At 37.9% G+C, this 14,660-nt stretch overlaps 1 protein-coding gene across 1 annotated transcript in view; it reads left to right on the top strand.

Moving 5' to 3' along the window:
* The window catches only part of lrp6 (low density lipoprotein receptor-related protein 6), a 69,896-nt gene that overhangs the window by 38,690 nt on the left and 16,546 nt on the right, over positions 1-14,660 (top strand). Inside the window, exons 13-15 of the mRNA XM_034033253.3 lie at positions 7,638-7,840; positions 8,660-8,871; positions 13,830-14,020. Of these exons, the coding sequence (XP_033889144.1) occupies positions 7,638-7,840; positions 8,660-8,871; positions 13,830-14,020 (606 nt within the window). The remainder of the gene's footprint in view (positions 1-7,637; positions 7,841-8,659; positions 8,872-13,829; positions 14,021-14,660) is intronic.

Here is a 14,660-nt window from a genome sequence, read left to right as displayed (position 1 = left end):
TAAAGCTTTAAAAGAACACCCTTATGTTGTACTATGTTATACTGCCACAATATGTATCATTCTAACTATTAAGATATATGCTTTGTTCAAAACCATATGCTGCTGCAGTTTGTTAGAAAAATTCTAACGTACAAATAAATAAATAAAGTACTTTGTTTACATGATCTCTGCCTATGGCCATAACTAGCTATGAGGACACAGAGGCCGTGTCCTGTTTTTTTTTTTTTTTTTTTGCATATAAATGCTGATGCGCATGTAAAAATTCTGGTAAAGTACAGACTCTGATGGTTTGACATGTAACATAGATTTTGAGGTAAATAGTAAATACCAAGCAGTCAAAACAGCGTTGAAAAAAAGCATTGATTTCATTAGATGATTGGATCAGCCGAGCACACAAACATCCAATGACAACGTTCCTATTTCTGTGCCCAGCAGTAACGATTCGGCCAGAAAAGCTGTACAAATCTGACGAGAATATATGCTCAGCAAGAACACTATACTTCTTCCTACAGTTGAGGTTGTCGTGGAAAAATGTAGTATTTGAAGAAGGGCTACACTTTATAATAATGGCTTTTTTTTTTTTGTAATCGCCAGTTACTATAGGAGTCCGAGTCAGTAAGGCGATGTTTTAAAAGTGAATGTCATTGTATTTTTCAAATGTCTGTTGTGCCGTGCTGCAGAGGCTATATAGACTGATTTTCAATGTTGTGGATTTGTTATGTGTTTTATTCGTCTTGTTATTTTAAACAATTGAAATTAATAATTACTTTGATATTTTTTATTATGGGGAGGGGGCAGCCCTTTTAAAATCAAATTAGGCTCACACTCCGAATGTGTTCACTCCTTGCTAGTATGCACCCATGTCGCTGGTTGCAAATATAATACTGTATTTACATCATCCCAATTTGTAATTGACAGTATTTATAAAGTCGGATGTACAGAATCAGATCAGAAACCATGCATTTCAATTTTGTGTGCACACTATTGCGATTTGCGAAGGTACTAAATTGTCCTACATTAATACATTCCTTACGCTTCTATATGATTTAATTTAATCTGGTTCCTGAAAGAGGCCAGTTGCAATTACTTGACAATACTTTATAAAGTGACAGCTAGAACTAGTCACTGTAATTTTGTAGTTATTTTTGGACTTTGTTGTCTTCTGTATTTCATTTAATCTTTCTTTTTATATACTCACATCGCAAACATTTTTTTAAAGCTTTAAAATGTTTTTCACAAAATCACATATATTATTGATATTAGCGTAAGTGCCTTTTTTATTAACTTTTGTACGTCCAGCTGCTGTACTTTGAGCAGACTTGATGGAATCAAGTTCTTCGCATGCTGAAATGTAATTAATAATAAACACTGCACTTATCTCTATTTTAAGACTGGAAGGCTGTGTTTCATATTATGTAGTGTGGGTTTTGTGCTCTATTTTGAAACGGCTTTCAAAAGTAGACCGTAACATACAGGAGTGTGTGTGTTATATTGTATGGCACCTGGGCTTTTCAGTTACTATGCTCCTCATCTGTGGAATCCTAGGTCTCAGAATATTAGGGAAGCAGATACAATAACTTTAAAATCTAGGCTTAAGACTTATTTTTTAAACCTGACTTTGTCAGTATCTTTTATCAGGTTTTATGTCGTTCCATTGTAAAGCACTCAGGCTCTATAGAAATGTAAAATTATATTGTATTGTATATACATATTGTCAGCTATAGCTTGACCTTGGTAGAATGTCAGCTCTGATCATTTTGCTTAAAATACAAACATTTACTAATACAGGTTATTTAAGAGCAGTTATTTAGCAAAACCATTCAAAAATGTATTTTAACATTCAAATATATGTTAATGAATTTATATCTGCAGTTCCTGTGATATTGCAAAAGTCAGATTTCCGTGTTCTTACAAATGATTTACACGTATGTAGTTTGTACAAAAAATATTTCTTCACTTATCTAAAAAATTGGAATACTGGAATAATGTTTAAACAAAACTGCTTGATGATAATCATGGCTATCCAGCTGCAATCGCTTGTCTCTGCTAATTGAGACTTTGAAACTTGGACTCTGTGTTGCTGACAGTTAGCCGGCCTATGCGACCGCATAGGACCCCGCGGCTCAAAGGGCCCTGCATATTGCTTCCCTTTGGTATTGAATTTGGATGCTCATTCCCACCACACCACTGTCAATGTTTTGTATATTATCCCTCCAGGCCCCGCCCCACAAACGAACAAACTTGGGTAAATATTTCTTATTGGGCATATGCATTGCTGTGTAAGTGAATTCAGTGTGTTCAGTAGCAGAACTGAGAGCCTTTTAACAAACAACCCATACTTTATTTTAGGAGACTGCATGTCTGTACCCATTGCTTGCTTGTGTGTGTGTTAAAATTATTTTTTCACTATAATGGCTAATTTCACAGCATTTGACAGTCTAAAATAGTTTTTTTAAAAAGTTATGATTTAAACAGAATATTTAAGACTTGGATGACTAATTTTGTGCCAAGACTCCAGCACAGGCAGAGGCCCACACAGAGCTCGTCACCGTCCACCTTCATCGGTTGGGCCTGTCGGTGAATTGTGCAAAGAGCCAGCTTACACCTTCGCAGACAACCTCCTAGCTGGGAGTGTGCTTGGACTCCAGGTCCATGCTGTCCACTCTGTGGGACGACAGAGTGTGGAGAGTGGCTGCCTGTTTGGAGCTTTTTCAGCTCAACAGAGCGCTCACAGTAGTGATGTTCCAGAGAATTCAGGGCTTGATGGCAGTAGCTTCCCAGACACTTCCATTTGGTCTCCTGCATATGCACCCCCCTCCAAGCCTGGTTCAACAGCAGGGTTTTTCAGCCCACGTTGAACCAAAGACTGCCTATTGACAGTGTCTAGCCGCTGTCTGAGGCCTTTTCTTGGTGGAAACAGCCTGCCCATCTACGCCTAGGCGTAGTGCTGGGTAAAGTCACCAGAGGGGAGGTCATCACCACAGATGTGTCCCGCCTGGGCTGGGACACTGTGTGGAATGGCAGGGAGGCACAGGAGCTGTGGAACCCCCCTTGGCAAGGATTCCATATCAACCTTTTGGAATGGCAGGCAGTTTTATTATTATTATTTATTATTATTTATTATTATTTATTTATTTCTTAGCAGACGCCCTTGTCCAGGGCGACTTACAGTCGTAAACAAAAATAGATCTGTAAGTCACCTTGGATAAAGGCATCTGCTAAATAATAATAAAATAAAATTCCCATTCACAGCAAGTCTTTCACTTTTAGTACTTTGCTCCATAATGCAGTTATATGACTAACTTTCTGTGCAAATGCCGACTGTGTTGCATGAGCTGGAGTAACAAGGACCAGGGGTCACAAATGGAGGTTAGATAAAAGAATTGTGAGGGTCTGGAACCAACTCCTCAGTAATGTTGTTGAAGCTGACACCCTGGGATCCTTCAAGAAGCTGCTTGATGAGATTCTGGGATCAATAAGCTACTAACAACCAAATGAGCAAGATGGGCCGAATGGCCTCCTCTCGTTTGTAAACTTTCTTATGTATATTAAAATGGTGACCAGTTAAAATGGGAATGAGTTACGGTATGCGAAGAGGGTCAAGACAGGAGTGCGATTAACACGCGTTAAATTAATCTCCAAAGACGTTAACAGCAAGTAGGTTTTCAGGGTCCAACATAAACATTAATGTGATTTCTACAGTAAGTGGTTGTACTTTTTAATGTCATACAAATTTAAAGCTTGTAAGCCGTGTTTTGTGGCAGACTGCAACCACCAGCCAAAAAGGGAAGCTTCTCCAGATTTCCTTTATCGCTCATGCTAATCTCCTAAGAAAGTGGGAAGGCTTATGTCGGTTTGTGCTAATCTGTATTCATAAAATGAATGAGAAATATCCAAAACCATTTGTGTGTATATAAACGTAATTTATAGACAAAGTAATTTTCCGTTTCAGCATTACTCTTTTCCGTTTAAGTCATTTTCCATGTTTTTCCATTTCATATGCCTATTACTTGATATTTATGTACTGGACTTTCAAGCTACGTTGTTCAAGTAAATGCCAATGCATTATTGTTATTTGTATTTATTTTAATCAAGCAACCGTTAACAGAATTGAAAAAATATTAAATAAAAAAAAAATATAAGACTTACTGTAGAAATCTCATTAATGTTTACAGAAATTGCAACAAACGAACTTCTTGACTGTAAAATAAACAGTGTTTGAAATCGCAGTTCTCACAAGCACATTTTTTAAAAATGTAGTATTAGTATTTTTATTTAATTTATTTATTTATTAAACAGGGTTTCCCAACACTGGTCCTGGAGGATCCCTGTGTCTGCTGGTTTTCATTCCAACTTAGTGCTTAATTACTTAAATGATCCCTTAAGTAAACTAATAATTTGCTTATTAGACTTTTTTTACTTGTTCTCGGCTCCTAGAAAGTTGCAGATTTCAAGTTACTTAACATCTTAATTAACTTGAAATATGCAAGTTTTTTGGAGCTGAAAACAAGTAAAAAGTTCTAATAAGTTGATGAGAAACGGCATCATGGGGAAAGTATGTATACTCAGAATCTTGGAAGACTAAAAATAAATGTGAGCACTGGTTGGCTCCATAATTATTTTTAAAAACTTAATTGGCCTTGTTTTTGTTTTGTTTTGTTTTTTGTTTTTGTATAAAATGCAAAAGAAAAAATGGAATACATGAAAAAAAAGCAAAACACAGCTTACGCCTTTTCTGTATTCAAATTTACTGCCAATTAATACTGCTTCTTTTCTTACGTCTTTAACTTAGAAATTGCTTCACATTTTTTTCTTCACTCACACTTGGTATTATGGTATCTATATAATGGGACATTGTTTTTGTGCCTGAAATATAATTTCTCTGTTTCATTGGTGTCTGATTCTGTCTTTCTACATTTTTTTCTGTGTTATAAATTATTGGAAAGCCAAACAGAATTTGTTTAAATTTGGACCTTACTTTTGAAATTTACTGTGTGCTAAGAGAAATTTGAAAGTATTTTGTAATTACTTTTCATAGACACTATAAGTAACTTTTACTTGCTCTTTAAATCCCTAAATTCATAAATGAACAGTTATACACCCTAGATATACTTAAGATGTCTAACCTCCTATTTTTAAATGACAATGAAAAGACTGTGACCGGTAAGATAGTTGTGGATGGAATGCTCAAGGATGAGGCTGGGTGAGAAAGAGGAGTAGTACAGACTTGTTTTGTACAGGATGTTGAATAGAAAGGTGTTCAAATGAAAATCACCTTTTCCTTTAATTTGTTCATAGCAAAACAAACATGGCATTAACTGCTGTTTACCGGAATTATGGTATTTGCGGTGTCGCAAAATGTGGTAAACCATAAAACTGGTATACCAACTCGTCCCTAATGTCTACCTTGAACTTATGAAATGTACAGTGCATTGTACTTCCTGTCACTTGATTAGTAGTGTTATGTTTGTCATGTCAGTTAAATGTTTTTTATAGCATCGGCATTATAAAGCATGTTTTTATTTCTAATATTAAAAAAAAAAAAAAAAAAAAAAAAAAAAAACAGTTGGCTGTTTGTTCTTAAACCAGAGCGGTTTATGCAGCTGTTGGCTTAAGTTTAGGAAAAAAAAAAATAACCCAGTTTGACCTTAAGCAGAATGATCTTATTCATGTTTGACTTTTTAAAATAACTCAATTTTTTTATATTCTAGAACAGAAGTAGTTTTTTTCAAATTAAGTAACTTTGAGGGAGGTGGGCTGGTGTTTGGTCACCACAGGGCAATGAAAACTGGCAGGTGGAGACACCAGACGAACAGCAATGTAAACATCATAACAATTACCATTTTAAATTAAAATTGAACTGCTTCAATAAATTATATCCCTGCTACAGTGATTCATTCCCATCTACTATTGGTTTGTTTTCAAATCTGCATTGTTGTCCTGGTGGCACAGGGGGCTGATTCCCTAGCCATTTGCCAGAGGCCAGGGTTTCAAGAGTTAAAGTATCAGGGTTCTGAGAAATATAGCGTTACACGTCCCCACGTGTTGCTACAACTGTTTTAAATAATGTACCTGTCATTTTTTTTCTTTTCATTAATATCCTTTTTACACTTAAGTTTTTCAAAATGGCTCCTCTAGTGCACTGAGATCAGAGGTATGTCCACTAAATCACTGCAGGAAGAGCAATTAAAAAAAAAAAAAAAAAAAAACAAACACGTAACAAGTGCTCTGGCTTTTCTGTTCCGTACCACATCATGGATCGTTATTGTGTGTTACCTGTTCGACACACCCCTGATCTCAAACCCAAGCACACTAGAGCAGACATTTTGAAAAGAGCTTTGAAACAGACTTTAAAGTTATAAGCGTAAAAAGTTGTCAGGATGTTAACAATGCAAAGAGAAATTACAGGTGCATTATTTAAAAAAGGGTGTTGAAATTACAGGTGTAGGCTGGTGTAAGTTTGTGAACTCTTCAGAAGGTTCATCAAACAATTTCCAAATGAGATTTCTCCTTTCAATATTTTTTATTTCCTTGGCACAAGTTTATTGCTTTCTCGTTACAGCATTAGAATACAGAGCTCAGACACTTGTTCAAAGTACCCCGTGGTAACGATCTCTCTCCCCAGTTCCAAGACACAACCTAACTTGAAACAGTTCAGCAGCCAGTGCGTAAGGTCTTCCAGTTAGAGGTCTTCCAGTTAGGAGGCTGTGTGGTCCAGTGGTTAAAGAAAAGGGCTTGTAACCAGGAGGTCCCCGGTTCAAATCCCACCTCAGCCACTGACTCATTGTGTGACCCTGAGCAAGTCACTTAACCTCCTTGTGCTCCATCTTTTGGGTGAGACGTAGTTGTAAGTGAGTCTGCAGCTGATGCATAGTTCACACACCCTAGTCTCTGTAAGTCACCTTGGATAAAGGCGTCTGCTAAATAAACTAATAATAATAATAAAGCTACAGTAGCATTAGCTGTGCAGTACAAAACAGAGTACTAACTAATCTTTGTTTTGTTTTTTTGCTGTATTAATTAACAACTAATAGTATTAATAAAATAATCTGAACAGTGCAAATACTGTAACCTGACCAAAACAATAGAAAATACATTCCAACATTACACAGAGGGAGCATTAATCATTAATGCACAGAGCAACTATTTCTAGGAAGTTTTTTCACATGAGCCACAATATTTCCTCTCGGGCATTATTTGCCCGTGGTTTTTAAAAACCAGAAATTAATGATGAAAATTTCTTTCAGCTAAAAGTTGGGGGGAGGAGATAGTTCCAACCGGGGCGTTGACTCGGCAGAATCCGGTAAAAATGAAACAGCAATGTGCTGTTGTCTTGTTCTTGGTTTTTACCCTTTTCCTAAAAGTAATATTTTACAATTTACATACATAAAATGGTTGTCTTTGGAACTTCTCAATTAGCAGCCTTTGCAAGAGATCGCTGTGTCTCAAATGGATTTCTCCCCCGATTCATTTAACCAGGAAATCATGCAGGCTCTTGGAATGAATTGGTTTAAAAATGTTACTGCTAAAATGACTCATGTGGTTTCCTATCATAACCAAAACCTTTCAGACAGGTATAGTGAAAAGCACTGTATTCCAGAAATACTCTCTTACTCACGAGTCACTCCCTTTTCCAGCTCCCACCTCCTTCCTGCTGTTCAGTCAGAAGACAGCAATCAACCGTATGGTGATCGATGAGCAGCAGAGTCCTGACATCATCCTGCCCATCCACAACCTGCGCAACGTCCGAGCCATTGACTACGACCCCCTGGACAAACAGCTGTACTGGATTGACTCCCGGCAGAACGCCCTCAGAAGAGCGCAAGAAGATGGCAACCAGGTACAACCACAGTTATTTTAGACTTCTTTTGTGTCCCAAATAAATATATTGCTTATGTAATCTGCATTAGCTAAACATTATTTCTCAGGTAAACCAAATATGTAACCATTTTGTACCACTGCTCAAAATACTGTATATATTTATATTTGAAAACAAATTTTGGTTTTGCGCTTTCAAAATTTTTTAGAAAAGGTTATGTATGAAGGATACATTTGTATTTTGAGAGGAATAACAGATGCATTGTTCTGTCTTTTCTACCCCTCTGTTGGTGATATTACACATTTTAATGCACAAACCTTAGTGGTCTCATGAGAAAAGTACAAGATAGTCACGAAACCACAACACAAGTTTTTGCTTTGTGTCAAAAGATGCATGAAAATAATTGGGCTGGCATTGTTGACTGTTCAGCTCTCGCTCAGCCACAAAGAGTCCAGGGATGATCCCACTGCCACTGTTCATGCTGTCTCTGCTCAGAGGATTACATTAGAGGGATTCCGTCTCCAGTTCTGCCAGTGCAGCACATTTCAAACACACCAAAATTAGCTGCAGTACCTGGTACTTTTTTAAAACCTTTCCAGCTGGTTTTATATACCTTGAGCACTGATCTTGGACTACCTAATGTAATGGCCATACTCATTACGAATATTTGTTTGTGCTCATATTTGGGCACACCCCTACTGATTAATCAGTGTGTAGGTAACAAGCTCAGGTATGTCCTTATTAAACTCTGGTCAAAACTAGGATTTGGAACAAATTGCTATGCAATGGGAGCCTTATTTCCATCTCTGTTTACTGAAACCCTTCACCTTCATCCTGCAGAGTTTTACTGTGGTGGCCAGCCCAGTGCCCAATCAGAACCTAGAAATGCAGCCATACGACCTGAGCATCGACATCTACAGCCGTTTCATCTACTGGACCTGCGAGGCCACCAACGTCATCAACGTCACCCGCATAGACGGCAGACCGGTGGGCATTGTCATCCGAGGAGAGCACGACAAGCCCAGAGCCATTGTGGTCCATCCTGAGAGAGGGTAGGTCCTGTCGTTCATTTTTGTATTGGTGCTGGTCCTAATAGAGGGAGCGCTTCAGACAAGGGAAAGGGACTGATGAAAAGTAGTCTTAACGGTGAATTGGTCTTAAAAGCAAATTCACTGTACAAAAAATATGTAACAGTAATATTCATGTACAGAGGGTTATAAAGTGTTTGTCACTATGCAGTGCTCGTGTGGCAATTCCATTCACTGCTGAACAATTGCTTTTGGTAGGTAGAGGTGCCAAATGATGGGTGGCATGATTCAAGGACCACCACCATGCTTATAAACTTTTGGATGAGCTGCTTTGTTTTAAAGAAAAGTACTGTTGAACTTAAACAGCAAAAGGCAGGATTTTGCAAAGACATCCTTTTAAATCTGTTAGGAATGTGTGTTCTTTTAAGTTTTAATGAAGGAAAGAGAAGTGTGGGGCTAATCACATTAGTTTGTTTAATCAATTTAAACAAGCAATTTGACTAATTAAATTGTTTACATTTCATTGCGTTAATCGACCTGAATGAATACTACATGACCATTACCACATTAGATCACTGACTAAATAAAGACAATCTCTTAGTTATCCATGAGTATTCCTTCACGTTCAGACCTCATCATAATTATTTTTATTTATTGACGTGTATAAGATCGAGGAATTACAATGAACACACAAAACACCCTCAACCACAACAAGGTAGGTTTAAAATATAGTAGCAGTTTATTATATAATGATACTAATGGTACAGAAAGGAAAAACCTAGAAAATCATCATGAGGTAACAGTTCAACATACACACCAATACAGTAAAAGTAAATACGAATTCATTGGATATGTATATAATTCCCCAACAATGCATTTAAATAGAGTAAATGAAATACTATTGTTTTACTGGCATTCAGTCTAGGTTCAACACTTCATTCCAACACAGTACATTAACTCTTCTGTATCAATCTCAACCTAGCCTGCACAGACTTTTCAGGCTGTGATGACGTCACTATGCTGACAGTTCTTTGCTGAACTACACAGACAGTCCTATACAGACAATCCATACCTATTTCTTTAGTAATAGGTCACAGATAATGCTGGACTACAATTGTTCAATAATAATTGCACACGTATGCTTTCAAACAAGCACTTCATATGAAAATGAGTTAAGCAGCTTATAGTTACTTTTAACAAGGTTCAAACTCTGAGGTTTCTCATGCGCACATTAAAAGCGCAAATTAACATAAAATCAACTTTGTGTTTGCAATTACAATTAATTACTTTAGTTCCACAAGGGAAAGGTACTGAAATTATACTCAATGGTTCCTTGAAGACCCAAAAGTCTGCAGAATAAATCTATCGTTGTATTTCAGTTCTCACTTTGTTGCAACAAATCTTCAACCCAAGTTGGGGCTCAGCACACTGCCAGTGTGTTTCTTTCTTTGAGTGCTTCACCCTAAAGGCCGACAGTGTCTCCACATGCTGTGGTTATGACTGGAAACAGAAGCTAGTATCCAAGCCGGGAGTGGTTCTTTTTGACGCGTAGATAAACTGACTTGTCTAAACTGAGTCTGAACACAGTTTCTTTGACATTCATTTATTGCAGGCTACAGAATCTTCTTGCAGTCCAAAGGTATAACTTCTCTTATGGAGCCATGTCAGACTCATTGTCTTCCATTGTGTTGGACAATGGATTGCCTCATACTGCTTTGGTATGAATAAATTGTCTAATTATGACTCTGTCATCAGCTGCCTTTTTCTCCTTAAATCCTGGTCGGATACTTCGATCTATTTTGAAGGAGACCCAAAAGTCTGCAGAATAAATCTTCCATTGTATTTCAGTTTTTACTTTGTTATAACAAATCTTCAACCCAAGTTAGGGCTCAGCCCCCTCCTTTGTGCTGTATGCTCAGAAATTGCTCCAGTTAAAAGATCAACACACAGTCCTGTTGCTGTGCTCAAAAATTAATCCAAGAGATTAGTCCAGATATGTACTTGTCAAAAATAGTTATTAATTCAAGGCAACTGTTCCTACAGAAGAGAACAGTCAAAACGGCTTGAGCCCTAAAAGCTCTTATATACACGATTTGACATGGAAAATATGTAGTTCAGATCCATTTTAATACAGTATATTGGACAGTACAAAATGCATGCATAGTAAAGTATGAAAACATCTGCCCAGGTGTTTTATCCCTTTTCATGTTCTACAAATAAAACTATCAAAGAAAATGAACACAAAATTGATCACATTTATGAGGGTGAGGTCAAAAATAAGCACAGCAGTTGTCCTTGGTGCCACTGCGAGAGGGCGGTCTGTTGGATATGGTTGTAGAGCAGAGGTGCCCAAAGCGTCTCTCCAATTGAGCCTTATATGTGGCTGGCAATGAACTAAGCAGCTGCCAGGCAAGCTCATCCTGTGTAAGAACGCTCTGTGTACCGCTTATCAATTACATCTTTTAGAATGTTTCCTGAATTTTTTTCTTCTTTTGTTTCATTTACAAAACAGAAATTTGAGTTGGCGGTTTGAAATTACACCCCTCTCACTTTTTGGTTACCCCTGCTAAAATGGAAAAATCAAACAATGGTATCTAAATGCTTGCCATTTGTGCAATGAAAGGGTCACAATCGAGATGTACCATTAACGCTGGGGGAGAACACTGCAGACCTGAGAAGGCAGATTTAAAAAAATGTACAGAGCGCTTTGTGTTGTCAATAATGCCTTGTAAATGAAGTTAAGCTTTGTGTCAGCAATTGTTTTTTCCTTGTATCTTTTTTTATTTTGTCGCTCATTTAAAAACTTAACTGAATCTGTTATTGGCAAAACCTAGTTTCTGACTTCTTGTCATTGTTTGGTTTAATGTGATTATGTGAAATTATTTATTCTGTTGTACTGTGCTTGTTGTAAATAGCGAATGATAAAAACGCTGGCAGTTTGTTGATATTAAGCAGCATGTAGGAGAGTAAGATTACTTGCATATTAATACAGGAACATATAGTTGCACGTACTATGCATGAACACTAATGACTGACTTCTACGTGCATGCCAGTTTGAGAGAGTGAACTCAGCTACGTAAGCAAAGGCAGCAGCGGGGAAAAAAAGGGACGGTGCAAGAAGAGTTTTGAACATTTCAAGACTAATGGACGGGACATAGGAGTTTGAGATTCCTTAAGAATTGCTTGCACTCGCCTCGCTGAAGGATCGAACCAGGGGCCGTGATATTTGAAGCGCTTTGTAATGAAATGGAAAGAAATGCTTTGCGCTGGCTAGGTCTCGTGGGTGTTACAGCTGATGGGGCACCATGTACTACTGAAGAAGTGTCAGGATTATTATTATTATTATTATTATTATTATTATTATTATTATTATTTGTTTATTTAGCAGACACCTTTATCCAAGGCGACATACAGAGACTTGGGTGTGTGAACTATGCATCAGTTGCCGAGTCACTTACAACAACGTCTCACCCGAAAGACGGAGCACAAGGAGGTTAAGTGATTTGCTCAGGGTCACACAGTGAGTCAGTTAGTGAGCTGGGATTTGAACCGGGGACCTCCTGGTTACAAGCCCTTTTCTTTAACCACTGGACCACACAGCTTCCTTAGGTGTAGGTGGTCTTGTGAAGAATGGTCTGCTCAGAGATTCTCAATTACCACTGCATCATACACCAGGAAGATATATTGTGTCATTCGTCCTCAATCTTGAAGGTGTAATGGACACTGGTGGAGCGTGTCAACTTTATAAAGAGCAAAGGATTGAGCCATAGTCAGCTCAGAGTCTTTCTGCAGGAAACGCATGCGCAGCATACCTTTTATGTTTTCGGCTGTACGATGGATTAGTAGAGGGGTGACAGTAAAGCGCTTCTTTCAGTTGTGAAAATAAAGTGATGAGTTCATGCATAGGAAAGGTTGCCACTTACCACAATTAACAGATGAAGCATGGCTATGTGATCTCAGCTTCCTTGTGGATGTCATTGGGCATCTCAATCTCAAGCTTCAGGGCCAAGAACATTTTGCATATGCCAACAACAAAAGCACATGCACAAAAATACACAATACATGAGGAAGACTTTTCATTATTGAACTTGTTTATTCAGTTACTGTAGGCGCCACAAACACCAGCATGTGTACTTTTACATTTTTTTTTTAATAGATTCTGTTGTTGCATAGTGCCACGTACCAACCTTGTAGTTGACAATGGGAATAAATGCAAAGTGTATATATGGTTGGATTTTTTTTTTTTTTTTTTTTTTGGCAATATCATCTATACTCCTTTTTAAAGTTTAAGATACAATTGATTATTGTTGAGGTGGTCAGCATAGCATTGTTTATTTGGGATAACTCAACCTAGTCACAAAATTAGTTGACTGGAAATTTAGAATACCCATCGCCTTAATAGTAAACAATTTTGTGGAGCGTAAAAACTGTTTTTATACCACCCCTCACACCGTGCGCACATACAGTAGTAATATAGTAAATGATTTGATACTTTTAATTTATTGAATTAGACGCTATTGTCTCTGGCAACAGGAAAACATGCTAATGAAATGGGTTAATGTTAAAGTTATTCAGCTGGCTGTTATTGTCATTGACAGAGGGAGTAAATGCTAAGAAACAGCTTAAATATATTAAGCTTGTCATTTCGGCTGCAACACAAATAAATGCACTTGAAAAAGGTACTTGAAATTTGCAATCCTTGCAATTTGGTCACATTGTGCCCCACGGTCCCACAGCAGCCTTGCTATGCGGCCCTTTGCTCTGTAAAATTTGGGCACCCATGTAGAGGCTTCCAGGAAGACAATTTTCTCAAGGACAGTTATGATACAATTCTGTTCCTACAGTGACACCTGCTGGTGAGTGATGGCACTGCGTCACAGATTTGTATTACCTACAGCAGCTCATGGCTTTTTAGGTTTTTGCTGTAGAAACAGTACACATTGCTACGTTAGGTTAAGTGTTTCTCCCCATTGTTTCCTCAGGTACATGTACTTTACTAACCTGCAAGAGAGGTCTCCCAAGATTGAGCGAGCAGCATTGGATGGGACAGAGAGGGAACTACTGTTCTTCAGAGGCCTCGGGAAACCCATTGCCCTCGCTATCGACAACGAAATGGGCAAACTGTTCTGGGTGGACTCTGACCTGCGGCGCATTGAAAGCAGCGACCTGGCGGGTAAACTAACACGCGTTCCTTATGACTTCTGTTTTTGTCGGTTTCACCCATGGGGGTGGGTGTGGTTGTTGGTTGGAATTACCTTTTGATGTACTGAAGTTTCTAATCCACAAAATTCCAGGAACCGTCATATGCTCAAAGGAATTCTAACAATTTAAAGGATTTGCAGCTTCTATTTAAAATAAGCACTAAAGATATCGGAGCTGGGAACCACCCTTTCCTCCCCCATTTAGTGCAGTTAATGTGTTAAAGCTTTGGCTGCAAATTACGACGTTTCCTATTAACCACAGGATATTGGCATGTGTACCGTATCCAGCAAAAATTAGATTCATGAAGTCAGTGAAATACAGCAAGCGGCTGTCATTAAACCACTTTTAAATAAAGCTTATATTTATGCTCTGCATCCTTGTAAATAGCAGTGAAAGGATGTGGTCAACAGTTGCTTGGCAAGGAGAACACTTGAGATTAATAGTTCATAATATTTTTTCCTTGATCTGTCTGCCATGAGTGGTGATAAACTGCCTCCCTGTGATTTTCAAATACGAGTTCTACAGCATGAGTTGTGCGAACTGATGCCAAATCATTAACTTTTTTTTAAATCCTACGTTGAAGCGGCCGCAAATGTTGTTGTTGTTGTTGT

This window comes from Acipenser ruthenus, chromosome 14 (genome assembly GCF_902713425.1).
Source record: "Acipenser ruthenus chromosome 14, fAciRut3.2 maternal haplotype, whole genome shotgun sequence".
NCBI lineage: Eukaryota > Metazoa > Chordata > Actinopteri > Acipenseriformes > Acipenseridae > Acipenser > Acipenser ruthenus.
The sequence above is the reverse complement of the archived record's forward strand: the minus strand, read 5'-3'. Positions and strand labels throughout refer to the sequence as shown.